Below are 27711 nucleotides of genomic sequence, written 5' to 3'. Positions count from 1 at the left end.
TGAGGTGCAAAAGTGCTCATTGGACTGGATTATGAAAGGACTACGTTGCTCATGTGCTTTGACCAAAATAGAATTTTTGGTTGTTTTGCAGAATTCTGATAAGAAGGTTTCAAGCGCATGGTAACAGTGATCTGTCATTAGGAACCGGAAAGGGAATTATCATACCTTCCTTTAAATCTCAATTTACCTGTGGCTTGAGATGGAGTAGGATTTTGAGCGACATCAGACGAGCAAATCTGCCAAATGGAATAGTTAGGAGCAACATAAACCCAGGGATTTTTAAAAAGTCAAGTTCCACAAACCTAACGACAGAAAGAACAACTTCCTGCATTTAAAATCACTTCAGGCGTGGAGGTACGTACCAAGAGGATAAATGTGGTACCATGCGGCTGAGAGGATAAATGTTTGCAGGGATGGGTTTTTCCCAAGGCACAAACGACAGCCACAGGCCAGCATGCCCTCCTCATGTCCTAAAATTCAATGTGCAAAACTCCCTCTGATGGCAATAGGAGCCCACGAACGCAAAGGGCGGCAAATTCCTGTTCTCAGGGCAGATTCATGCCTTGGTGCACGTTCCAAAGGGATCTGGGCACTTCCCAGAGAATGTCCATCTAGTTCTGCTGCTCATCTGGAGCACCAGGTAGTGTTATTTTTAGGATACAGAATTACAAACAGAACTTGTTACTGGCAGTAAAAACTACATTCTCTGCTTCCTCCCTTCAGGAAAATTCCAGGGGATAAGTGTATGGCATTTAATTTTTGGAAACATCTGAAACGTAATTGTTATGATAAATGGTTCACATCCTGAGCTTCCAGTTGGAGTATATACACTGCAGAAAAGAAGGATAAAGTAGTTTCAAACGCAGTCTTGATCCTCAAGGCAATTCTTCCAGTTTATCGTGTTTTTAATTCCCTCTGTCTGGTGTATGAGTCAAACTATGAAAAAAGAATAAACCTGCACATACATCAGATGAACTAAGTAAACTACCTGCTTTTCCTCATCCTCTAATCCTTTCCAGAAATAGTAAAAGTAAATGCTAATTATGGCAACAAGAGGTTAGAATAACAGTAATAGAAAAACTGTAATTTTAAACTAGTAGATTTCTGTTTAAAAGCTAAGAATTGTGTACCGAATGGAACTAAGTAAATCAAGGCCAACAGATTAATCCTTAATTTCATATTGATAATAGAAGTAAATATGGTAGAAATATATCTTAGATATATACATTTCTCATAAAAGGATATAAACGTCTAAATATTTATAACTCTCTCATGGATACATATGTAATGACTACAAGAACCATCAAAAAACAAACCCCTAAAATAACTGTACATGTGATAAGGCTTGAAACAATATTTCTTGTTTACTTCAAGAAATAAAAGCAGGATTTGGCTAAAATTTTTATCTCCAAATTCTTCCACTTACCTGCAAAACACGGGGAAAACACAGAATTGCTCACTGAAACTCAAGGTTTTGTCACCTTTTTAATTTTTGTTATAGTTTGTCTTGATTTTGCTTTCCCTTTCCCTTTATTTTTCATGTCTGGAATCGAAAAGCTCGGTCTTTCTAATGTGGGGGAAAATGCTGAAAATGAATTTACTTAATTACATTTCATCCTGAGTGCAAGAGCAGAGAGCCCGTAAGGACCTGTTGTCATTTCAACAGATGGTATAACAAACAAATAATTTGAAAAGATTTTATCTGTCCCTGAACTATTTTGTGGTCGTTCATAACAGCTTTTGCAAGGAGGTTTTCTTATTCATTAATTAGGATGCATTAGGATTTTAAGTGGCCAACTTGAAATTACCAATCATCATTCCCACTTCTTTTGATGGAAACAAACAGCAAAAAGGTTCTTTTGCCAACGCCTGGCAGTGGTTTCAGGTTGGCCAAGAATTAGATGCAGTTCACGTCTCTGAAATGCACAGCCGGCCTGGGGATGGACAATTTTTCAGGTGCCTGGGTATAAAGGAGTTGTTGAAGACCAAAGATAAAGGTTTTGGTATAATCAACCCGGATACCTTAGCTTTATCTCAGAAAGCTCTGTGTTCAGCAAGCCTGTTCGGCAGCTTTTCTGGGGATCCTAAATCAAAAGATTCAGAAGAACTTTCAGCATTGCTGTAGTGCGGCCGCTCCCCAGCTCTGAGCCTCACTGGGATGGTCCCTGCGATTAAACTGAGGTCGAGGCATGAGCAAATGAAGATGCTCATTGGCACTATTTCAGGGCCAACAATCCACCCAAACTTCAGAATTTTATCATTATTGATACATGGATATACGCTCAGATAAACAGACTTAAACCAGCAATCTTACTACCTCTAAAATGCAGATTATACCACTTAAGTTGTAAAATACAAAGTTCTGACAATTTCTATTACACTCAAAAGTTCCACATGGGCATTTATTACGTTGATTCCGCACCACAGTTAACTTCGGGCATTCCAATCTCAATACAAAATTCTTCAGCTTTTGACAGCTTTACAAAGGAAATTTGCTATTCACACCACGAAAGGGAGTACGTATTAATTTGCCTTTCAAAGCGCGTGCAGTCCACTTTTCTGCTGATAATCTGCATAAAACTGGATTAAGGAATCGGGAATCCTTGGGGTGACGACAGTCAGCGCGTACCGAAAATGCCGTTCCTCAATACATTTGGCATCTATGTCTTCCTGAAGAGCCAGGAGGGCTGCTTCTCTGCAGACTGCTGTTATCTGGAAGAAACAACAAAAAAATCCCAGCACGTAGCGTTGTTATTACAAAATGTATTACTCGAAAAGAAGAAAGTGAGCACAAGAATACCAGCATCCTCCAAATACCAGATACTCACAGCCACAGAGTTGCTGTTTTTTTAATAAATTAGGTTGCAGGTGATTGGCGTGTCCAAGAAACAGGATATAGCTCGAAATCCAAACCACAGCAACATTACATTTCATATTACAGTATGTGGCAAATTAACTTGATAATCATATTACCTTGTGTTAAACTCCCCGTGACACCTGATAAATTAAAAGCCCGGCAAACAGCAGTACATTTTTCTGTCCCCAAAGCACAAGAGCAGATATTCCCAGGCTCTACGGGCACTTTTCTTTCTCAGCTTTACGCTGGGAAAGAAGTAAAAACAATTAATTCGGGAAGGAAGGCTGGAAGGAGAAGGTTGTGTGGAAGGGGAGGAGGGTTAATGTCTCATACCCTGCAATGTGTTTTTAAGCTCTCTGGACTTCAGACAGCGGAAACAGACTGATGCCAGTGTCACTCTAAAGACACATTACTGTGGTGAAAGGAGCTTGTGGAATGAAAAGAGATATTGTGATTTCCAGTGCAACAGGGAAAACAGTGATTGATATTGACTGCTCCCTTATATCTGTAAATGAAAGAGCCAGCTGAAACACATTTGTCCAGCTATTCAGCATATTTTCTCTGTTTGTTCACTTACTGAAAAGAGTTCCCTCGCTTCTGCTGTGCTAATGGTTGCCAAAGCCGTTTAGTAGCTTTTTAGAGGATTTAGCAGCATGTTTAGGAAGCTTTCACAAGAAAACATGCATGGATTTGGATGGCTTTGTCAAGTTACAACAATATTACTATTAGTTCTGTGCTGCTCTAATGAGCAGTGAAGCCAAACACTGCTGTTATGCATTTTAATGCTTTTCAGGACTTCAGAGACAGTTAAATGTGGAAGCGTAGCTGAGATTTAATGCACCGGCTTCTTGCAGAGGTAAGTAATACATCATCTAGAAAGTAATGCGGGGATCTTGGTCTTTCTGTTGAGGTTTTTCTCTAGGTAGACGGTGTGACTGTTTCCCTATCTCTAACACAAATATAAAACCACTTTAAAAAGGAAAAAAAACCAAACCAGATCCAAGTCCTCCTCCATCCCTACCTAACACCAAAACCAGAAGTCTTTCAAAAGGGAGAACACAGTTGATGGAAAAACAGATCCCAAGCATCCTGGACTCTAAACTTGTGCTGATCTTTGAAGGAGGGGTCTGTTTGTCCTTGATATATCTGGCAGTAAATGCAAGTTTTCCACAAAACAAAAAGGAAGAGACCTTCTGGGGGTTTTCACATGTATTATTAAAAACACCCAAAATGCAGTACAGTAGGTTTTGACCAATCTATTCTGCTCACAGAGACCATCACTGATCCATAGCATCAACATTATGAAGTAGGGTATCACTACAGCACAAGACGTTCGCTTGTTAGGAGCTGGAATGTTTCACTGCAGGACAAGCTGAAGGAGAGACTGTCAAGTTGGCAGATCCAAAAAAGAAAGAACAGCACCGCCAGTCTTATTTCTTCCTGTTTCATTTGTACACTGATACACTTAGGAGAGATTTGCCCACAAGCTCATACTTCTGATGATGCTTTTTTTTCATTTTCTCCATACTCTGCCAAGGATATGGGTAACAGTGACCATAATCAACCTCCACATACAATTTTTTTGTTTGAATTTTATTTCTAAAGACTGAGCCAAATTTTGTGTTTGTTTCTGAGGAGTATTTGAACTGCTTTTAAAGGAAGAGGAAAGAATTTTAAAGCATGAATTATCATTCTCTTTTTTCCTGGCCGCACTCAGAATTTTTGTGGACTAAATATTTTGTATGTTATTGAGTAATAAACAGCAAGCATTACGGCGCAGTGTTTAGAATTTGTGCCCTCGCATCTGGTCACAGAAATCACATGGCGTTGTTTCCATTCCTCGGCTAACCCAGGATATCAGGTTTCTGAAGTAAGAGATTCGACAAGGCAAGTTTGATTATTTTTCTTCATTCAAGTATGCAAACTTAAAAAAAAAGTCCTCACAAGCATTCTCACTAGCTAGTAAAGCTAAATCGCTCATGGAAAGCAAACACAAGTAGTCATACGCCACAGTGAAATGAGAGCGAATTCATCTGGTGAAATCTACTGTGTTATTGGCCTAGGGTCTGCTGGTTATTCATAGATATTTCTTGTCATAGTCACGCTACGACATTTCATACTCGACCAAGCAACTGAAGGGTTTTAAAATGTCATCTCTGCCTATTTAAAAAAACCAAACAGTATTAACTGGGTCAAATGAGAGAAAGAAGAAAGGTAGCAGGAGAGGCTAATTGACAAAAAAGGAAGAAAAACAGTGGCTTTGCAGCAAGATAGGGATCCTTCCCAGGCTTAGCAGCACTCCAAAACCAGAGGCTGTATCTAGATCATAAGTTTTTAAACCTTGCAGCATGCTTATCCTCAATGAATTTGTCCAATTACTTTCTTAAATCACTTCTTGTGGCTTCCACAACGCCACCCTGCAATGAGTACCACGGTCTAATCACACATTGTATAAAAAGCACTTTTGTTTGTCTCTGACCTGGAATTTTCAACAAGCGCCTCCTAGTTCCTGTGTTATGAGAACGATGATTCATCTGTTGTTCCCTGCTCACCTTCCCCATATCACTGACGGTTTTACAGGGTTTTACCTCATCCCCTCCCAGTCAAGTCTTTGCAAGCTGAAGAGCCCTCAGTGATTCAGTCCCTGCTCCTGCAGAACCTGTCCGCAGTTCAGACTGTCTGTCATGCCATCTTCACTCCTTCTGCTCCATCCTTTTGCTGTCGGGGGGCTGAGTCTGGGTCAGGCATGGGTGAGCTGCTGGCAGCTCCCTTCCTGCTATTGCAGTTGCCATTATGTTAGCACAGAGATTATTTTCTTCAGAAAATTATCCACACTGGCTCCAGCATCTTTTTCTGAGTGACAAGACCTAATTTAAGTTATATACTTGTGAATTTGCAGCCCGGATGATTTTCTTTTCTCTCCATTGCATCTATCACCATCACTAGCCTTTGCCTGCCCTATAAATAAATGCTGTGAACCAGTATTACCTACCTGCCAGTTTTAAGACAATGCTTAATTATTTTCAAATATAAATCCAGGGGATTGCCATTTTTACCTTTTCAGCATTAACAAACAAACAAACCACAAACCCAACCAACCCAAACACAAACAAGTGCACTCTCTTGGTTCTCTGTGTGCTGTGAGGAATAGGGATCGTGTCTTAGCCCTGTTCCAAAGGCAAAATTGCAGCTCAATGTATTGAAGGACAAAATAGATGTTCTTGACTGCATCTGAACAGAGAGTGACTTTCAGCGTTGGCTGTTAGAGCAGTAATGAAGACATTAAGTGATTGTCAGAAACAACAGTAATTAAACAGCAACAGACCAGGCAGCAGGTAATTACGCAATAACCACTGAGGTGTGGAGTGTTATTGCAGAGATGGATAGCCAGCCAGGCATGGTTGAATACTATTGAGTCTGTAAGTACCAGAATATGCCCTAGTTTGATTATTAATATCATTATAAATGAAAGTTTAACAAACACAATTCTCATTTTCAATGGAATGGGAGCAAACTGCTGACCTATGCATTAGTCTGCTGTCTGCAGCCCTGTCTTAGCATGGAAATAATTGTGAATTCATGTGTTTAAAACAGATTATTGTTTTTTAAAGGACTGATTCATCATCTGAATGAGTGCTATAAGATCAGAAACTAAACAACTAATTTAGAGTTTTACTTCAAAAATAAAAAGGCAACTATATAAAGTTATCCTGGGAGGAAATAACTAAAATCTGCTATCTGAACTACACACACACAGAGATCAGCAACAAGCAAAGCCACATACAAGCTCACAGCTATGGTGCAAATAATGATGTGTACCAAAAAGAAATGGATTTACACCTTGTTGTTCCTTCCCTCCCCATTTCACTCCCAGCGACAATAAAATGCTTATTGCCAGTTACTGTTCCCTGAATAAACAGCATTCAGCATGGCCCATCTTTCTCCCGAAACCAATGGTGACACTGGCTGATTGAGCTTGGCTGATTCTCCCCCACTCTGGCATTAACCACCAACTCTTTCCAGCAGACTGAAAGTCCTTTTCAGCTTCTTTGTATTTAAAGTGCTCTAAATAGCTGTAAAGAACTTTAAAAAAAAAAAAAAAAAAAGAAAAAAAAAAAGAGAGAAATGAGCTTCTGTGTTAAAGCCTTAGGTATTTTCAAGAAAGTGGTTTTGTTAGTGCAGAGTCTGTAGGGAACACCTGTGAATGTCGGGTTTAATTGGGCTGCAGCTGGTGTCGATTGTGTGCGCAGTAACTGGCAGCCACTGCCTGGCTGGACATTGTGTTTCATTTTCCTTTTTCCTTCCTTTTTAACGTGCTCCTCCACCCCACCAGTTAAAGTTGTAAGGGATTGTGTGTAACAGGGATTAGGAGCCTGGAAACAGAATAGTACCCTGCGGCTTGTGAATGCTGCAAATTGTGGGGCTTCCTGGATGAAAACTACCTGCGGGACCCAGCGCTCTGTGGTGCGCGCCCACCAGGCAGCCTCAAAGGAGGATTAGGGATAGGTCTGGGGAGTTTGCTTTCCCACTCTGTTAAGGAGAGATAAAAGGTCCATACGTGGCATTTTAAAAAGACATGAATGACTCTTGGGTCAGGACATCTGCTTCTCTCTCAGGGAAACTCCTCCCTGTGGCTGGCACCCCCTCTTAGCCCTGTGTCAGAAGCTGCTCTGTGGAAAGCAACAGCCTTATCCCCACCAAACGGGGGAAGTCAGAAAGCTCCCAGGGCCTTCACCTGGCTGAGGACAGAGCTCAGCATGGAAGCCTTTCCAAAGTGAGAACAGAAAACAAATGGGGAGAAGACGTGCCGTAGGCAGAGAGGCTAAAAGGCAGTACCAGGGAAAGGTTGCTGACGGTGTACTAAAACTGACATAAATCTCTGAATTTAGTGCAACTCCAGCAGCACACAACTCTCTGCGAGGGATCTGTATGAAGCTCAATGCCATGCTGGGCAGAGATGGTAAATACCTCAGAGAGGCAAATACTTCTAGGTTTTTGCCACCCCCAGCAGGTCACTCCTGCTCCAAGCGTGGGACACCGTGGCCCCTCTGTCCCCCTTCTCCTTTGTGCAGGCACCACCCGCTGCAGCCTCCCACTCATCCCTTGTGCCGGCTCTGGCACTAAGCTGGCCCTTTCATTAACTGATTCAATGCACCAGAACACCAGAAAACCAACCCAGGAGAAAAAAAAGAAGAAAAGAAAGAAAAAGTGCTCGCTTGCCGCTGGGTTATTGAGATGGGCTCACAGGGGGATTCACCAAGCACCGGTCGGCATGGGAGGGGTGGAGAGCAGAGCAAGCAACACCCCTTCCACCCAGAGCAGAGACCTGCTGGATTGCCTGGGGGAATTTTTGCTCGCTTATCCCATTTCAGCATTCCCGCGCTGCTGCAGATGTGCAAGGTGGTCTTCCTGAACGGGCTCAGGTACCGCAGCACCATGCTGCCCTAGATAATGCTTTTGTGTAACATACAGCTATTAAAGATAGATATACTATTTCAAGATGTCACCAATACACTTTTATTTAAAATGGGATAAACTGAGTGGCTTTTAAGTGGTGACAGGTGGACTTTTTGATGTAATTCAAAAAGGCTTAAATTCAGTACTTCTCTTGTGTTCCTACTTGCCTGGTCTATATATAAAACAGGAAAGTACAAGATAAGGTGCCTTTTCTCGCTTCTTTGAGATAAGAAATTCTTACAGACCACTATAAATCTTGTTCCACTTAGCAAAAAAAGTTTCCATAACTATGAAACAATTGATTGCTCTAATAAATTTTGATCTAACCCTTAAAAATAATTTATAAAAAGATAGACTTCCTTCTTCCTTGTTTATTAAAGAGACATTCAACAGGAGCAGATATTGGTTAGTCTACTTTAAAACATGCCTGTAGTGCTGAGGCAGCACCTTTACAATTCTTAAATAAAAAGGACAGGTATTATGTGTATCTCATGTCTCTGATCCAACAGGCTGAGCAAACAATCTCTGCTATTCTTGGTTTCTTTTATGAGAAGTTGTTATCGGAAATGTAATTGAACAAAACCAATTCCTTTAATGATGTCTGTAGGTGATTTTACTTTGGAACAGACAGGCCCAAATTTTGACTTGGTATTTAATCCACAGTTTGCCTATTTGTGTCATTTTGCAGACTGATGTGCATGGGACCATGCGTGTGGGTGCCCACATCTTACCTGTGGTGCTGAGCGGGGACATGAAGTGGCTGCGCCACCTGAATACAGCCAGTCTGGCCAGACCATGGTTCCCACTCAGCTCTTCCCATGGTGGCCACAGTTGCCCTGGGGGACCACAGCAGGGACCAAGTCCTTCTCCTGCTCTCAGCCACGAGGCTTCAGATTCACTTCATCTACCTGCCTGGGTCACATCTGGCTTGTTGGCAAGGGGTTGAGCCACACAACTGGCCAGTTGCTCTTGTGGGACAATGCCATCATGGCAACAATGAGTGAGACAGCAAGGACCACAAAATGCTGCGTCTAATTGCCCTGACAGTACCAAAAGCGAGCAGGGGTTGTGTCTGGGCAGCAGACAGTATCACATGTATCAGTAGCTCTTACTATTCTATAAAGCTTAAACACGCCCAGGGAAGAGAAGGGAAAGAGGAGGTGTGTAGCCAAAATTAAACGTATGTCTCATAACTATGCACATGATGACAGCTAAAGAGAATAAACTGGAGCCTTCCGTGGTACAGGCGAACTGTCATCATACATACCTCTGCTCATCCCGACATGTCCTAACAGAGCGAAACTTTGACTCCATCTGCAAGCTTTCTTTTTTCTTCTTTCCACTCTCTTAAAAAATATTACTGGCTGTGCTATCCTTCCAAGCAATATATAAAACACGTAAATTCCAACATAACTTTTCTAACTGCAAGCCCAAAATGCAGCTATTTTCCAAAACACACTCTGCCGATATGGCTCCCATCACTTTGGCAGAGCCATGGCATAGCTACACCTTTCACAAAAGAATTCCGTAACAAAACGAGTTTTTACATGCTGAGACTAAATATTTTTAAACAGCACTCTCTGCCAACTCCAAGTTTCAGATATATTTGTGCAACTTAAAAAAAAAAAGAGAAAAAGTCACACATGTTTCTATACAAGATTAAGCTGCATTTCTGGTTAACCTCAGAATTATTTCATTTTTATATAAACATTTAATGAGAAAGTTTAACTTCCCTTCAGTGAGGAAAAGGAAGCCAAACCACTAGAAAAACAGTTTTTCTGTATGTACACATACGTGTGTGTGTGTGCGTGCATGTGCTCGTGTGTGCATACACACTCATTTAATTAAAAGTAATTAACAGAATCCTGTGTTCTCACAGTACGCTGTTACTATGGAGGACCTGTACACAGAGCCAATGCTATTTTGCTGCATGCAGCTAGCAAGACAGATTGAATTATGCAACTGAAAATGTAAAGCTAGAAGCCTTGGACGACATTGTTACCTATAGCTGTCCTAAGTTGCTCTATAGAAAAGCAAGACAAAAGAAAAAACTACAAAACAGATTTGTCAGCTTCTACCTTATGAAACCTATCATAGTGTAGCTATTAATTAGTTGTTGCGTTTGCTTGCATGCTTTTCAGATTTTGAAGCAGAGAGATATGAGGTTGGGTGATACATTCAGCTTATTCTGTATTTCTTGCACCGAAAAATAATGCATGCATTTGCTTCTCAAACCTGTAATTCTTTTCTCAAGTTTAACCTGTGAAAGTAGTGGATGCCATAGACTCTTACCCAAACAAAGCAAATAAGAGCAATTCTGCAAAAAGAATTGGGAGAAGTGTCCTCCCTTCCCTAAAAATATGTGTTTTTTTCCATCGATAGAGCATGGCCAGTCTAGAACTTTCAACTCCTTTCTACTCCAGCAGCGTTTCTATTACATTATATCACCATTAAAAGAGCCCTAAACTTCTGAATCCACCCAGTAGAAAGGAAAAAGAATAATTTTTCATGTTTGGCTTTTAAAATATTTTATTTTATTTTATTTTGTTTTGTTTTTTAACTGTCCCTTTCATCCTGTCTTCAGAGCCACAGCAAATATTGTCTCTGATGCGAATCTTGCATAGCAGGTTAATAGCAACCATATTTGTAGTTACCTACCTATGAGATACCATAATACAACACAGTCAAAGCAAACAAACTCAGTTAAAAATAATGGCCAGAAAGTCTAACAGATCTTCTGGAGTCTTAGTGTTTCTATCAATTTGGCTAGAAAGCACACAAATCCTATGAAAATGAGAATAAGAGAGATGAGAGCTTTCTGCAAACACATCCTGAGTTGAGGCAAGGAGAGAGAAAAGACATTTGCTGTGCAGGGCCTTTCGATTGCAAGCCGAATAATGTCCTTAATGGAAGCTCTCCTGATTTTTCATGTATTTGGTCTCAGTTCCTGGAAGGTGCGAGATGTCTCCTGTGGAGTATCTATTTCCTCAGCAGAATGCTAGAGGAATTTTGGACTGTTTCTAAGTTTACCTCTTGGAGCTTCCCAAGGTACCCAGCTGCTCATGTTTCCCAAGAAAATCAGGGAGGAGAGCTACTGCATGCCTGTATTCCAGGGAGGCACAACACGGCTGGGGGGACAGTCGGCCCTGGAAAGCAATGCTGTTGGCCAGAGCCAGATGCCTCCATGTGCGGTTATTACTCCTTAAAGAGGAAGCAAAAAGGCTGGTAAAGAACTTAAGTTTTATTGCAAGTTTTGCTTCTGCAAGAAAATGAGTAATGATAGCAAGGAAAAACACAGAATGATATAAATATATAAAGCAAGAAAAGTGGTGTACCCACAATTATCTTGAGTTAAGGGTTTATGTAAGGGGTATGTTTTAATGGAATGAAAAGGCAATAAAATAGCAGTAAGACAGACGTGACAGTGTGACCTGTGCTTCCAGTCTAAATCAGTGATGCACTGGTCACCACCTCTTTTTGCTCTGGCCCCTTGATGAGCCTGTTCAAGTGCTAAGCAGCAGAAAACCAATGCAGCAGCACAGAAGAGAGTATTTTTTCCTGGTTTAGCACCCTGCACTGGCTCACTCAGGATGCAGGCGGGAAGGCAGGCAAGGGAGGAAAACTGCAAAGGCAGGGGGGGATGAGACTGCAGCAGAAAGCGGGTTTACACCACACGGAAGCTGAGAGACATGTTAAGCCTACATACAAATGCTTTCTCTTGTGCAACTTGTTTTTCACTCATTGGCCAATTCAAAACCAATGCAAGATGTGTCTAATTAAGAAAAGTAAATGCCTGGTGTGTATACAGAGAGGCATTTGTTGGTGCAGGTGGCCTTGCGAATGACCCTTTCAGGTGGGCAGCCCCCACGTTTCCCATAAGGATCTCAGTGTTCTGACTTGACACCCCTCGATCTACCAGGATTTAGGATGTTCATGCTTGAAAAAAGAAACCAGTATTTTGAGTTATTCAGTCATAAAACACTTAATAAAATTCTACTGGCAGTAACAGCATATCTGCTAATCACTTTTAGTTTGAATAAAAACCTTGAATGACACATCCCACAAGGTGTATTCTTGTGTCTACTAAGTATGGTCCGTAGCTAAATGTGGCCCACTGCTTCTGGTCTAGAATTCCTCAGTCCAGTGAATCACTGAGTGTGTACCATGAGGGACCCATAGCACTGCCCAAAAGTACCAGCTGCCCCCCAAGTGGAGCAGCTTGTCACCGGTATCATTGGCCCCCATCACTCCCGGAACAAACCAAAGAACAGAATGATGCAGCATAAGGTAAAATGTTGAAATGCAAGAAACTGTCAGAGCTGTCACTTACCTTCCGTGAAAAGTTATGAGTGACCACATTAACAAGGTATCTGTTTTTGCATTGTTAACATTAAAACTTGTCATCTGAGTGTCCTCCTGCAGCTGAGAGAACTGAATCATGTCACGTTTGAAAGTCACTTCAGTATTCCAGATAACCGGATCTGCTACTCCTTGGATAACAGATCTAATTTAGCAAATTCCTCTTTTTCTTCTCTTTCGCACTCACAAACTCCTTCTCAGTTTGTGCATGTTATTGTGAAAACCTCCTCGGTCTCTTGTGCTTTCGATCCTTCCTTCCTTGTCTACACAAGACAACGCAACACGCATTTCCAGTGCTACAAAGACTTAGAAAATGGGTCATTTGCATTTCTCTTCATTTAAAGAAGATGCTTTATGTTCAAGCAGTTTAAGGCTAGAGATTTATGCTTAATAGTTTTCAGCCATGAGGATTCCCTAAGAACCCTGTGGCATCTGCTGTCCTTGGCCGCAGCAGCACTCTAGATTCAGCATTCCCGACTTTAAGCCCTCGCCTTTGGTATTTGCATCGCAGCACAATAGCTCTGGGCTCTCTGCAAAGAAAGCACTAATCTGCGGGTGCCCAGAAGGCTCCTCAGGTCACCCAAGCCCTGAGGAGAGGCATCTACCTTTCCCCAGCAGTGACAGAGGGAGGTGAGAGTGACCACACCTGCTAAGCAGGTGCTTAACATTTGAGGAAGGCTGTCTGTAGACACTGCCACCTATGGTATTACTGTTTTCACAGTCACTGAGATAATGCCAGGTGTCTCCCACATTTCTTGGCCCCAGGAAGATTTGCCAGGATAGCATCTAACACCAGGGCAGAGGCTGGAATCAAGGGAGGAGGGAATGACACCTGAAGGAGCTGCTATCGCTGCAGCACAGCTGGGGACGCCGCAAGAGTGAGCTGAGAAAGGTCCACTATAACAGAGCTAAGGACCACAGCTAAAAAACCTTCAAAAGCCATTAAGAAATGTTAATGCAGCCAGAAACAGGACTGGCCTGGGCAGCTGAAGTGTTCCCAAGGTGCCATGTTTGAGGGACAGTTGCAAATTGAGGTCACGCTCAGGTTCCCTGTAGGAGCGCGCCTCTTGCTGTGGGACTGGCTTACCTACCAGAGCATACACTGCCAGAGAAAAGATTCTGCTCTCCCTGGTTTCACCACTAGAGAAAGGAACTGTATCAGCTCTCTTTGTCCAAACAGCTATGAAGGGAAAGGAGGAAAGAAAGATGAAGGAAACAACTATTATGGAGAGCAATAGGAAGGACAGACAGACACTTGGGCTGGGAGAGCTTTTGGTGGAAGGGAAGAACGAGAAAATGAGAGAAACCCCTGGTACGGTGGGTGGTACAGATCCTAGCCCGCCCTCAAATCTGTAGCCTGAAAAGTAAGAACAGAACGCAGTCTTAGCCCATACTGCAAGCCTCCATATAAGAAGTCTGCAAGACTGGATCTTCAAAATAGCTAGCAGTTATCTTTGGGGGAAGCTGGGATAATACACAGGAAATGCTCACCTGTTCCTCTGACCTGCAGCGCTGCGGGTGCTCTCCTCCTCCCTTCTGTCAATATTTTACCACGCTGAATTATATGGCCAAACTATATAACCACACAGTAGAGCACAACTGCTCCCCTCGGTGCTGCTCCAGCCTATCGACCAGGCTCAGAAGTCACCTAACAGTCTACTTTGCATGGCACAGAAGAGTAAAGGAGGATGCTAAGGACAACAGCATCCAACAGCACGTGCCAAGCTGGCCGTTAGCAGAAGCAGCAGAAAACACAGGACCTCTTATTCGATGGGCAATGCTGTAGCTCATGCTGCTCTGTCTTACTAGCATGGATTTCTACAGCTGGTACTGTCCCCAGCCCCTTAACTGGGAGATGAGTTCATCAGGTGTGCTCAGGAATTGATTTGATTGTCTATGTGCAGGAGGAGAGGTGAGCTTTCCACTTTCCAGTTTGTTATGTTTACTCACCTTATGTTAGATGCACAGACACTAAGACTGGGACAGTGAGTGGTTTAGCTCCTCTCCAAACACAGTGAACGATGATAAAAGAAATGAAGACAGCACATACAAGATACCAGCACAGAAGCACTGGTTTCTCTACTGAACCAAAAAACAAGTGCTATTTTCTCTCCACTTTGCAATTATTCAGCATTGTAAAGATTGGGAGATGTTCTTAACATTTCCTGCTTGCTATCAGGTTTAATACTTTCCATGGTATCTAGAAGACTTCGTGATATCAATTGTTTGTGTGGTATCAGCAAGTTTTAAATGCATGACATGTCACGGGGAAGCTGAATTTCATCACTTCCTTTCATTTGTGCAACACCACAAAACTGTTACTCACCTCAGCAGCTTGAATTCATGAAGATGCTTGTTTGAACCAAAAGGTTTACATACAAAGTGCGGGATCTGTGTGTTCACAGACTGCATCAGAAAGTGCTGTTGTAATTCAGAAAGTCTCGCTCGTGCTGTAACGTGCGTCTCCTACTTCGCAAGTGCAGTAATGACTTACAACTCAAATACCATAACTCTGAGAGACTCGGTAATAGGCATAGAGCCCCAGTGACACTCCAGCACTGAAGTATTTTTTTTCCTCCGACATAACCATGTTGGGAAGAGCAGCACAAGAGCTCTGAAATTCTATGTCAATAAATGCTATTTCACTAAATTAAAGGCCACAGGTAAGTCATGTTGTATCCATAAGCACATGCATGCCACAGGCCTCTCCCCTTCTGATACTTCCCTCAGCTGTGGATCATTCAAAATCCCACAGAAGAATTATGTCAAGGTTCATACTCTATTTTTTTTTTCTGATGGGTAAGAGGAGGAACTTCCACCCCTTGGTAGACACTGCATTCAAACCACACTGCCAAATATGATATGATGCCCTTTCCAGAGTTAATTTTTAATTTCCTGACTCTACTGCATGAGAAATTTTCAAATTGTCTTGGCAGTCACTCCACAGCATGTGTGGACCTAATTGCAGAAGAGAATGCAGAGTCAGCCCAAATGAAAACCTCCGGACTAACTGAAGAATTTCTGCAGAATTAGTTAGTTGGTTGAATTAAGTTCCAGAGAGCACTGCAGTCCAAGAAACGATTGCAAATGTAACGCAAAGGGCGCAAACCTTTCTTGCCTCCGTCTGCTGTGCAGCAAGGGGAGGCAGGTGTCTTCAATATGTCACTCAAAACCTCAATGATTTTCCATTTTCATTTTTTAATGCCACAATTCATAACCCACAGCTCTTGCGCACAGCTATAAATCTTGGCACTCTCTTGATTATGAAAGAATTTCCCCTGATATTCAATTTTCTTTACCTTAAGTCACCCTAATCATGCTGACATCTACTATCGATGATTATATTAGCCCTAAAAGATCCTTAAACAAATGAAAAGGACTGACTTCCACTCCTAAAGTTCTGCTTCCAATTTTCTAAAGGAAATTAAATAATGTATAAATCAAATGCTGGGCGCAGGCCCAGGCAGCTGAACATCGCTTTGTCCTTTCAAAGTGAAGAGGAAGTGTCTGCTACAGAAGGGACAAGCCAAGAGAAATAAAGCTTAACCTCAGCTCCATGTGAAAGTGATTTGGGATAATCGGAGGAATCTGCAAAGAGGTTAAAACAGGGACCACATACTAACAGGGGAACTTTACATGATGATCAAAAATACATCAAGAGCTGACCTTCACCTTGGGGGAGCTGCACAGCCCTGGCAGGCTGTTACACCGGAGCGGAGTATAAAGGGCAGGAGAAAGAAAAGATGGGCAGGAAGTCAGACATCTATTTATAGCTGGCATTTGTCATGTCATGGTAATCTTATCAGTTTTTTTCAGTTTGCAAGGTTTATAAATAAGTACTGCCTGACAACTTTACAGCAAGCCAGCTATGCAGTAAATGCGCACGCTACTTTTCAGTTCTCCTTTAGCTAAGACGTACTACTTAGATTATTAAGTCAGCCACTGAGGGACTTCTTAATTTATGTAGTATTGATGGACTGCTGATCCTTCTCTTTAACACAGCGTATATCTAGAAGGGGAAAACCAGTAAAACAGTGCTAGATATTTTCCTGGTATTATTTTCTAAGCAAGCAATTGCTTTAATTGCCACAAGGCATTTCTTAAAACTATTGGGAACAGATGTATTTCATAATACGATTTCTCCATGAAAAGAAGATCCTGATCAAGTTTACACGACTCCAACAAGAGTTTACGCTGACATTTTTGCACACAGAAGAGTAGGTTTGAAATCTGAGATCAGCAATAGGCTTCATAATTAGGGTCACCGTAACCCCATTCACATAACCCAAACTTTGATGGAGAGAAAAAGATGTGACATTCAGCTGCTAATGCTACACCTATGTACACTCTTGGCTATTTACAAAATCCTCCTCTCCTCACCTTTAAAATCTAGAGAATGTTTTAGATGCAATGCAAATGGCCCTTAAACATGGATGGCAGAATACTCTAGTCTTTATGCTCCCGGAGAAACCAGCACAATTATTTTCAGCGCTGTCATTTAGCAGTTGTTTGGTTTGTCACAACACTAATTGAGTAGCTGGCAAAGCAATGACAGCCACGTAACCGCTCATATACATGCGAATTCAACAAACATCCTGTCGCAAACACGGCAGGAAATGCTTCACTGTTTGAAAAAAAAAGAAAAAAGTAAATCTCCAAACAAAAATACTGGCGATTTCTTTCCCTTTTAAAATGCAGAGTCTGTATACACGCTCTTATTTTGTAATGTTATTTTAGATTTATAGTATGCAATGAGTGCCACTTCCATTTAAATTTCCGTATACAAATTAATCTGAACATTAGGCACACTTGATTCAGAAGAACCCACAGGTTTTCTGGGTTCATAGACTTGTAATTTGCTGACAAGTACCTGTATATTTAATGAGAGCTATAGGGGATTAGAACAGGCTTCAGGAACACTATTTTAGTATAAAGAGACAATCCAATCAAGCACTGTGGGCTGTGAGACTCTCCCATCCATCTCCCTGCTACCTCTCTCCTGACAGCCCCCTGTGAATGAAGCATGAGTCCACGCTAAAGCTGTGTTTAAAAAAGCAAACCAAGCAAAGGAACCGGGGACCTGTGGGACCACAGGGCTTTATAAAAACACCGCTAGAATAAACTCCTCTATAAAGACCTCAAAGTTTCGCATCACTTTGTCTCTGCAGGTTACCAAATATCAATAACAAGAAGAAAAAAAACAAACTATAAAGAAGGATGGGGGAGAAGTAGGAAGTTTTCACAGAATGCGGTTGTTTGCCATCCTTGAATTTAAACAAAACCAGACACACAATATGTTACACATGAAAAGAGGAGAGCCAAAAAGGGAAGGAGAGTCTTCTCTCTTTCCCGCTCTCCTTGTTTCATGAAAGCATCCCTGAAAGCACACAAGCATCTGCTTCGGGTTCCCCTGACGTCAGTAAATGTGACTGAAGTGAAGCACATGCTTAAATACATTCCAAAACACTTATCTGCTTTTCATAATTGAAAGCTAAATGGAAACTATAAATCAATGAGCAGAACAAGTTCAATCAACAAGTAAGACATTTTTCAACGTTGTGATGGTACATGGTGGTACTTAACTGTTTCTGCAAAACTTTGGACACAACAATACCCATTATTGGAACTAGAGACAGTTTCTAACGTAGGATTCAATCAATTACTTTAAGAATGCTAAAATATTTGCACTGGTAACAGAATGGAATTGTGATCAATATCAACATGTCACATCCCTTTGGTACTTTATATCTTAAACACGGCATTAACATGAAATAGTTACACTAGTTACAGGTAGGCCATTGTGTGCAAAGCACCGATCAGCAGCAGTTGAATCCTGGGTTCCCAAACTCCTGATGTGGTATGTATTTAACAGAAAGCTCTGCCACAAACTACCACCCTTCATTTTCACAGTCACCCGAATCTGCTGTTCCCAAGGTGTAAATTTCACATCTAAGCTTGTTAAATACCTGTCATGGAAAGCCAGGAGCTTCCACTGAATGTTGCAACACAAGCAGAGAGCAGGCAATAAAACAGTTTGTCACTAAGGATTTCTACCTATTTTTTAAATGCTGATCTCTCCAGTAGAAGCAAAATGGGAAGAAACACAAGCGTCTAGTACAAGGATATTAATCTCTGCTGGATATTTCTGCTAAGTCCGCCGGGCAGGAAGCTGTGACCAGCGCTCTCAGAGAAGGCTGTGAGAAGGGTGAGAAATATGGGATCTTCCGCTGGTGTGCGGGAGACATTGCACACCGGGGACCTTGGCAGGGTTGGGCAAAAGCCACTTCTGCTCCAGACCCAAACAGGAGCCAGCCACTTGGCTATTCCTTTTCTAAGGGACTGAATGTAGGATTATAGGGGTTGGCTCTACCACAGATGCCATTTTTCACCATCTAGCAAGCTCTGCTGACACTTGGAATGGCTTGCTTTCCCAGGACCAGTGCCCACACACATCCTAAACCTCATGGACCAACCCTGGGACAGACTCCAATTTGTTAGAAGCCATATAGCAATGGCCACACATGCGTCATCTATATACAGGTACTCATTTAAAAACGTATCATCTACCTACTGGAAATAACAAGACCTGAAAGAATCTACAGTGACTTTGAAGTTGTTACCATCTACCACAACCATTTATTATTTAAGCACAGGATATTGCTTCTAATGCCATATATAAACATATATGACACTATTTCAAAATTTCAAACATTGCATATTTGAAATGGGCACAAAGTAGTGTAGTTCTCATTAGAAATATAATCTGATGTGAGTTCATGATGTTCAGCCTACAGCATCGTTTGCTGCATGTGTTTATATGGAAATGACCTTCCACGTGACTCTGCTTTCAAGATCTCCCAGAAATGGAGAAAACGCTTCACCGGAGGCTTAGCACAGCCTTGCCACGGCAGCCTTGGTGGGATGCAGGGCTGGCAGGCACAAGCCTGACGTGCCCATCTCCAGCAGCTCCAGGAGACCCCTTGCCCGGAGCTGGTCTCTGCGCATGGGTGGTAGGAGGGTGGCTGGTGAGACTGGTCCCAGGGACTACCATGGGAACTACTGTAGTGGGATCTAATTATTAGGTAACAGGCGGTTAAACTGGCAAATCTTGGCGTTCACTAGGTTTATTTATCTTCAGGACAATTTATCTGCTGCTGTAACAAAGGGCAATGAAGATGATTAAGGGAGTGGAGCACCTCCCTTATGAAGAAAGGCTGAGGGAGCTGGGTCTCTTTAGTTTGGAAAAGAGGAGACTGAGGGGTGACCTTATTAATGTTTATAAATATATAAAGAGTGAGTGCCATGAGGATGGAGCTAGACTCTTCTTGGTGGCAAACAATGACAGGACAAGGGGTAATGGGATCAAGCTGGAACACAAGAGGTTCCACTTAAATTTGAGAAGAAACTTCTTCTCAGTGAGGGTGACAGACACTGGAACAGGCTGCCCAGGGGGGTTGTGGAGTCTCCTTCTCTGGAGACATCCAAAACCCGGCTGGACATGTTCCTGTGCGACCTCACCCAAGCGTTCCTGCTCCAGTAGGGGGATTGGACTAGATGATCTTTTGAGGTCCCTTCCAATCCCAAACATATTGTGATACTGCGATACTATAACTCCCCTGGGGATTGTGCCAGCAAAGACTTTGGCCTAATAGTTTCAGATTCATTTCTGTAGTATCATCTTTGGGAAGATTATCTGTATATCCCATCACTACAGATCTTGCAGAAGCAAATACCAATTCCAAGGGAAGATTTTGACTACGCAACTGCTCTTTCAAGATAAAAAAGAGTAGCCTAGACTATGGGAAAAAAAAAACCCAGACTAAAATGTTTAACAAATATGGTAAGTTAATGCTCTCCTGTATATTGCTTTGTGAGTTATTAGCACCTAAATATTCTCCATGGTTGAAAGTGTATTAATGAGCTGGAAGACAAAGTGATCTAATCAGAAGACATCAGCGGTAATTCATCCTGCAGATGATTTACATGCAGCAGCCATGTGTGATTGTTTATGATCTCTACATCTGGTAATGAGTTTTTGACATGATGGAAAGCTGTGGTAGAAAAATGCACTCTGTTCCTCACACTGATTAATTAATGCTCTACTTAATCTGAAAAAAGGCACTTTAAAAATAAACACTAATTTTCAGCAGACCATAAAGAATAGGTAACAACTGAATCATAGCATAGGCCTAAAAAATGTTGTACCAAACTCACAAGCATTAAAAAGGTGACTTACTTAACTCCCAGAGTACCATGTGAAGAGCATGTGCACACACATACTGCTCTGACACCACAAACACTACATTAATGTTTCACCTTTTTCTGAAAGAGAAGCATAAACATATATTTTCTCTTTCCAGCAGCTTTCCTTTCGCACTCCTTTGAGAGCAACAGACCGTAGATACCTGCAGAGATGATCAAAGCCTCAGTGCCAGTCTGTAGGAATGACAAAAGCCAGTAAGGGATGGCAGAGCTAAAATAGTCCCCATCATTCACACTCTGGGTGCCAAATTATGGTTTGCCTTTACAAGTTACCTAAAGCAACACTGTTGGACATCACTCTCTATCCCATTCTGACAATTGATAAAATAAACAGTAAATCACATTTTCCACAAGTGTCGTTGACAGAAAAAGCAGTGAGACATTGAATCCCCACAAATAAACAAACAAACAAACACGGAGATGGGGTGTTCAGCCTGTCCTTTGCCCACAGGGCTGGCTGCTGGGGGGGGAGCATGGGGGGACTTGGTGTCCTCAGCTTCCACTGAAGTAATTCCATTGCTTTTAGTCACTTCACCAAGACCTTGTCTACACAGGATATTATGCTGGAACAACTACTGCATTTACATTCACACTCTATCTCATTCCAGGATAACTTCCTCACATTGACGTGCCCTTAGAAGTACAAGAAAGAGCATTCGTCTGTGGCTGCATTTAGCCCTAGGCTGAAGTCTCACGAGGTAAGAGAGAATAGAGATTTGGCTTTATCTTATAAATGGTGCTAATATAGATCACCACCCTTTGGACTGAAACCAACTTCTTCTCTCTAATCTCCCAATCATTTCCCACAGAAAGCGCGCACTTTCTCTGGCCCATGAAAGAAGGCAAGGAGGTGAGGAAAATCAGAGGGGTTGCAGGGCACGGGCAGCCTGAGCGAGCTGCATCCACGAGCAAGTTTCCCAGATGAGGACACTGGAGCTATGAAACGGCCCCTTTCAGTGACTGAGAAATTACCGCTGTGGCTAAGAGAAAAACTGTTTGGGCTACAAGTACTGAGGAACAACACTGTACAGCCTTGGGACTGATTCCCCAACTGGAATTAAATGTAAGTCGGGTAAAACACATAAGCACGGAGCAAACAATTGACTAGAAATTAAAGCTTTTCATGTATATTGAGGTGACAATGTCAAAATACAGTTTCTCCTGCCAACCACAAGTCCAGCCTCCCCCACTCATAGAGCCAATACATGAAGTTTATAACTCAGGAGCTCCTGTGGGCTCTTTAGATACAATAGAAAATGCGTTTGTGCTGTCCTCACAGCTGAGAGCCCTAAACATATCCCACAGAGATCATCTGAAATATCCCTGGGATAAATCAGCAAAGAGGTTCAGATATCCCAATGCCAAGCAGAAAACCACACATTAGATGAGGATGTTCTGGCTCATATACCTGGTGAGGTACAAATGGGTAAGGTCAATAATGACAGGAAACAGCGAGCTGTCAAAATGGAACCAGCAATATCCTAGAAACACTTTGGTTTCAGGAAAACAGAGCGCAGGCTGAAGCCTGCAGAGAAGTGCCAGCCTCCGCTGCAGCACAAGGCATTAGTGAGCAAAGGGCATGGGATTATTCTCTGCACTCTTCCACCAGTGCTTTTCTGATAAAGATTTAATTGTGTTTGGCAGCAGCTGTACCTCAGTGGGTTCCTGGGTCTACGGAACAACTTTGTTCCATGTAGAATAATTCTGTCTTTGCTTCTGAGAGAAAACAAGTTGCAGCTTCAGACCACCTCAGGCTGCCGTTTTAGTGCTGCAGATTCCCCACTTGCCCGCTTCTTCCCTTTCCTCAGTTCTTCTCTATCTGATTTACTGTTTACTTACAGACCAGATGGGAAACGTCAGGAAAGCATGCATCCGGGTTCACGTTCAGAATAAATACTTTTTATGACTATTCCCATGACCTGCAGCAATAGACTAGATTAGTCACCCACAACTATGTATAATCATGCAATCATTTAAATACATTTTCAAAACAGAATAAGTTTTAAGATACAGATCAACTAAATATTCCTCTATAGACGTTCAACCACCTATTTCCTACAACTTTACCATTTCCACCTGAGATGGAAAGCGTTATCTTTCGAGCATGAAGTCTTCCCTCAAAAATACAGTGGAGAAATATAAACACACGTGTCCACCTGAAAGTGTAGCCTGCAGGCTGCTAGTGCTGCCCTGTCTGCTCAGCTTTCTTAATGAAAGAACAATTAAGAAGTGCAGTAGGAAAACAGTTGAAAATGGATGATGATACTGAAGTAATAGTGCCATTTACCAATATGTGCAAAAAAACCCCAAACTAACCACTTTTATAATTCTATGCCTGTTAATTTTAAGCTAATGCAAAAGTATAATTGCAAAAGCTTTTTGCTGAAAAGAGAACAGAATATTTCCCAAGCGGAATATGTAATTTAATCTAAACACAAACAAACAAAGGTTCAAATTTGACCTCACCCATTACACTTAGCAGAAAAATTGAAAGAAAATCTTGAAAAAGTAATTTTTAACTTAAATACTTAAAATCTTTTCAACATTCTGAATTTTTTCTAAGGCTGAAACAAACACTAGGAATCTTTCTTTTGTTAAAATCATACACAAAAGAGGAAAAAGAATACAGAGAGTTCATAACTAAGGTAACTTGGCTTTTTATAGCTGTTAGTCTGGTTTTGTTGGGGTTTTTTTGGTTGTTTTGTTTTTTAATGAAATGGACGTCAGGTGTTATTTCTACAGGTAAATGCTGAGAATACTGTTGTAATCCTCTAAAAAGGAAAGAGGTTTTGTATTTCTTCTCTTCAAGAAGTGCTTCCCCTGTATGTTTCTGAGATGGTGCACGAGGTACTGCAAAGTCTTTCCATCTCACCACAGCGATGCCGTTCAGCAAACAAACACTCAGCTGTGAGCACCTGAGTCAGTCTCTCCCTGGTCAGCCTGAAGGATCCTTAAGGAGGGACCTGCCCCTATTTTTGAGGCTCGGCACATGGTGAACAGCTTTCCCAACCCCAGGCCCGTCAGCTTGCTCCGTATCGACCCTGCTGCGCACAGAGTCGTGTTGCTCCTGGAGCAGCAAGTGATCGGTCCCTGCCAGTTCTGTCTGAACTTGGAGAATGGGGGATCTGGAAAACTGTTTAAAACTGCAGATTTCCTTTCACTGCGTTTTCTTGTTGTTCTGCTTGTTTTGGGGGCAGAAGGCTGGAGCAGGAAGAGTCATTACATGGCGAAAAGCAAAAAAACACATTTTCATGTGTGATTACTTACACTAATATGTATCATTTTACATACGTAGTACATCTACATATGGAACCTATTATTATTGAGGAAATGTTTTTTTAATGAGGAAGACTGAACAATACTTAAGAGAGAAAATGTTCAAACGCATGTTAATTTGCAGCAGAAGTAACAAAATATTTTAATAAAAACCAATAAAAAGACTGGCCTTCGTATCTCGGATCAGCCCGGTCCTGTGTTTACACCTTGAGAACAGGATTCAACTTGTATGGCTTTTTCAAGCTTTGGAAACCTCCTAAGCTGAAATTTAACCTCTGACTCGGTCAAAGAGTTTTAAGAGTAAGACCAGTGCTTCAGCTCTCCAGAGAAATAAAGAGACAGTTCATGATATTTCTGTTTTCCAGACCCATGGAAGACTTCTTACTCCTTCCACTATTTTTTTATAGAGCCTATGCCTGCCCTCCCTTTCCAGCCCCCAAACTCAACCAAAAATAAATAATAATAATAAAAAAGTATTTATGTAATACAATCACTTCTGTATAAATGTAGCTAATTACATTCTCTATTGCTGAACACTGTTTCCTCTCCCTGTATGCTGGGGTTAATTAAGCTTTGTTTAAATGCGGCATATGAATTAAGAAGAAACAAACAACAAAAACCCCTCGCTATTTACAAATGAAAAAAATCTGGTGCTAAGAAGTCCTGGCAGGCTAAACATAAGTACAATGAAACTGCTGGATGGTAAAAATAAAGAGACCAAAAGCTCCCTGTTTTAAAAATGGGACACTTTCAAGACTGTTCGCTGTAGGAGAGAGATGCTTTCTTTCAGGAATCATCTCAAAACCAAGGATGAATTATTAGTATCAAATCTAAACCTCAAAACAGCCGCAATCTGTTATCATAATGCAAATATTAATGCGTATTTGCTATTCCTGCCAAATGTTATCAGCGTTGTTCCGACTCGCAGGGAACAACCTGTTCTATGCAGATCCTGGCTGGGCTAGGACTGGACTGGGTTTATCATTTTAACACCAGTAACATTGTTTTGTTCACCTTGAGCAACCACAGCACGAGCAATGCTCACCGGAGGACACTGCCCGGGTCTCTGTGCTGGTGCTTTGGAGAGGCTCAAGGAGCTCTGGGACTGGGACACCAGTAGAACAGCTCCTGTGGTCCAGGGAGGTGCCGCTGGCCGTGGCTCTCACCACCTCTCTCCACTTACCCTCTCTATTTACTCTTCTAAAGCCAGCATTTTCAAGCACTTTTTAAAAATCATCCGAACTACTTTTGCTATAAGTGTTTGGTTTTGAGGTGTGGGGGGGGCTGGCTGGTTCGTTGTTTTGTTTTGGTTTTAGGGTTTCTTTTGTGTATGCTTTGTTTCATTTTGTTTTTTAATTTAATGCATTTATTCACACTCTCTCCAAATTTCCAGCCATTTTCCTTGCTGCAAACGTTTCTTTACATTGATTACCATTCCCAGGAGGGCATATTTGGTTTTAGTAATCTCCTGACTTTTCCCATTGACAATGGTACATTTGCCCGTATTTCCTGTTTCCCTTTTTGTTTTGATCAATGTTAATGTCTTCAGCACCCACTGTTAAAATAGCCTCCATGTATAGCAAATCTTCTCCATTTATCTATTTATTTATTTAAATTTAGCAACTTTCTAAGCTTCCTTGCTGTGTTTTCCAAGCCATCCTTTCAGTGGCAGGCTGTCAGAATGGCAGTGAAACCAGAGCCAGCCGCTCCGTATCACCCTGGTGCAACCTGCTGGTAACATCCCGCAGGAGCCGAGCACTGAAAGAAATGTGTGACCTGCGAAAAACAAATTGGAATAATGTCCCACGGGCATTTTGAACACAATTTCTGATTTTGAAGCTGCACACTGCAAAAACAGTCCTATTCAGTACACGGCAAGAAATCTGGCAAATTATCATTTCTCCTGTTATTCAGGTGGCTCACAGATACTACCGAATACAACACTGAGTGTCTTCCAAGTCTTATGTAACAACAGATTTCAGGTTGTAAACACCACACAGGCATCGTAACAGGCTTTGAAATATGGTTTACTTGTTACCAAATACGATGCATCGAATGATTTATCAAATTCACAATCCAACCTATCTGCCAGCAAGTCCAGGACTGTTTCCAGTAAAATGCAGACTGGCAGAAGAGAGATTTATTACCACAGTTTCTTAATGCTATGATTTACAATTTAGCAAGCCTTCCTATCATGCTGCACGTGGTACTTTTACCAAGCACAACAGGCTCATCTGGATTTCTACTGCCTGCCTGACTCAGTGGGTCACTCGCTGCCCGTGCGCCTCTGTAGCTGATTCGTACACATGGAGCTATTCTTGAAACAACTTATTGGATGACAATAATCTCGTGGGGACAAGAAAAAAAGGTTTGCTGCTTCAAAAAGATGTGGTAAGAGTGGCAGACTTGTTTTAAAAAGTCTCGCTGTTCTTTAATGTTCCTACAGCAGCACTGAGGCCACTCTGATTTGTACTTAACTGCAAAATGCAGATTAAAAGGACAGGTATTCATCTGGCCAGTGCTCCTCATGGACACATATAGCCATGTCTCATTAGAAACCTGTGGAAAGCAATACTGAGAGGCCTGGAAACACTTACAATGACTTAGCTTGGCACTAAATGGAACTGAGAACATGCCTACTCTTTGATCCCATTGAAACGCAAGAGTTTTCTTGGTCATGGAAAAATCATGTTGCTGTATCGAAACCTAATTGCCCAAACCAGCGTTGGGTTGTTCATGCATCCGTTGGTTTGAGAGAACAGCTAAGAAATGACAGGCACCTAAGTGACAGCAATTGAATCTGGCTGCAAAAACACATCCTGCCTTGAAAATTTTAGAAAAAAATCAATATAAGCTTGGTACATCTTCTGTTATTTCTGCTACCTAATTAATAACATATATGAAATTAGAATACATTTTTATCTTTAGGAATTAAATAAATAATCCCTGGATTTAGCAAGCTCAAACATGTATTTGGTTTTAAGTTAATGAAATAATTCCATTGGTTAGAGGGAATTTTTTATGCACATAAAAATCTTTGAAATGCTGTAGGGTAACAATGTAAACTTTGACTAGGCCAGAAATAAGGAGGGATTAATAGTCTGGCTCTGGTTGAAGTGACAAAGGTGAGAAAATTCAGCTGAAGAGTTAAATTCAGATTATCTCAAACTTTCAAACTTGGTCAGACCAATTTATAATTAGCCATTAAGAAGCAAGTATATTCCTTGGTGCAACACATATATGAAAGTAATGAAAAATACCTCCATGGTAGCTAACAGTTGTTCAGACTTGCAAGCAGATGTTGCAGACTATATTTTTGTTCCTTGGTAAAGGCTACATTGATTAGGACTGTGGTATCTCATTGCACTTCACGACAAAGAAAATACGAGCAGCAACACACTTCTGTGAATTGAACACTAAGACTTCAAACAGCTAAGAAGAGATTTTGTTCGTGTTCATCATGAATTCCTACTTCTCTGGGCTTCATGTACAAATAGTTT

At 41.6% G+C, this 27711-nt stretch overlaps 1 protein-coding gene across 1 annotated transcript in view; it reads right to left on the bottom strand.

Moving 5' to 3' along the window:
- Positions 1-2399: 2399 nt before the first annotated feature.
- The window catches only part of AFG2A (AFG2 AAA ATPase homolog A), a 197001-nt gene continuing 171689 nt past the window's right edge, over positions 2400-27711 (bottom strand). The window contains exon 16 of the mRNA XM_080344158.1: positions 2400-2712. Coding sequence (XP_080200284.1) covers positions 2536-2712 — 177 coding nt within the window. The 3' untranslated portion in view covers positions 2400-2535. The remainder of the gene's footprint in view (positions 2713-27711) is intronic.

This window comes from Nesoenas mayeri, assembly GCF_963082525.1.
Source record: "Nesoenas mayeri genome assembly, chromosome: 4".
In the NCBI taxonomy this organism is placed as follows: Eukaryota; Metazoa; Chordata; class Aves; order Columbiformes; family Columbidae; genus Nesoenas; species Nesoenas mayeri.
This window is presented reverse-complemented; position numbering and strand designations above follow the sequence as displayed.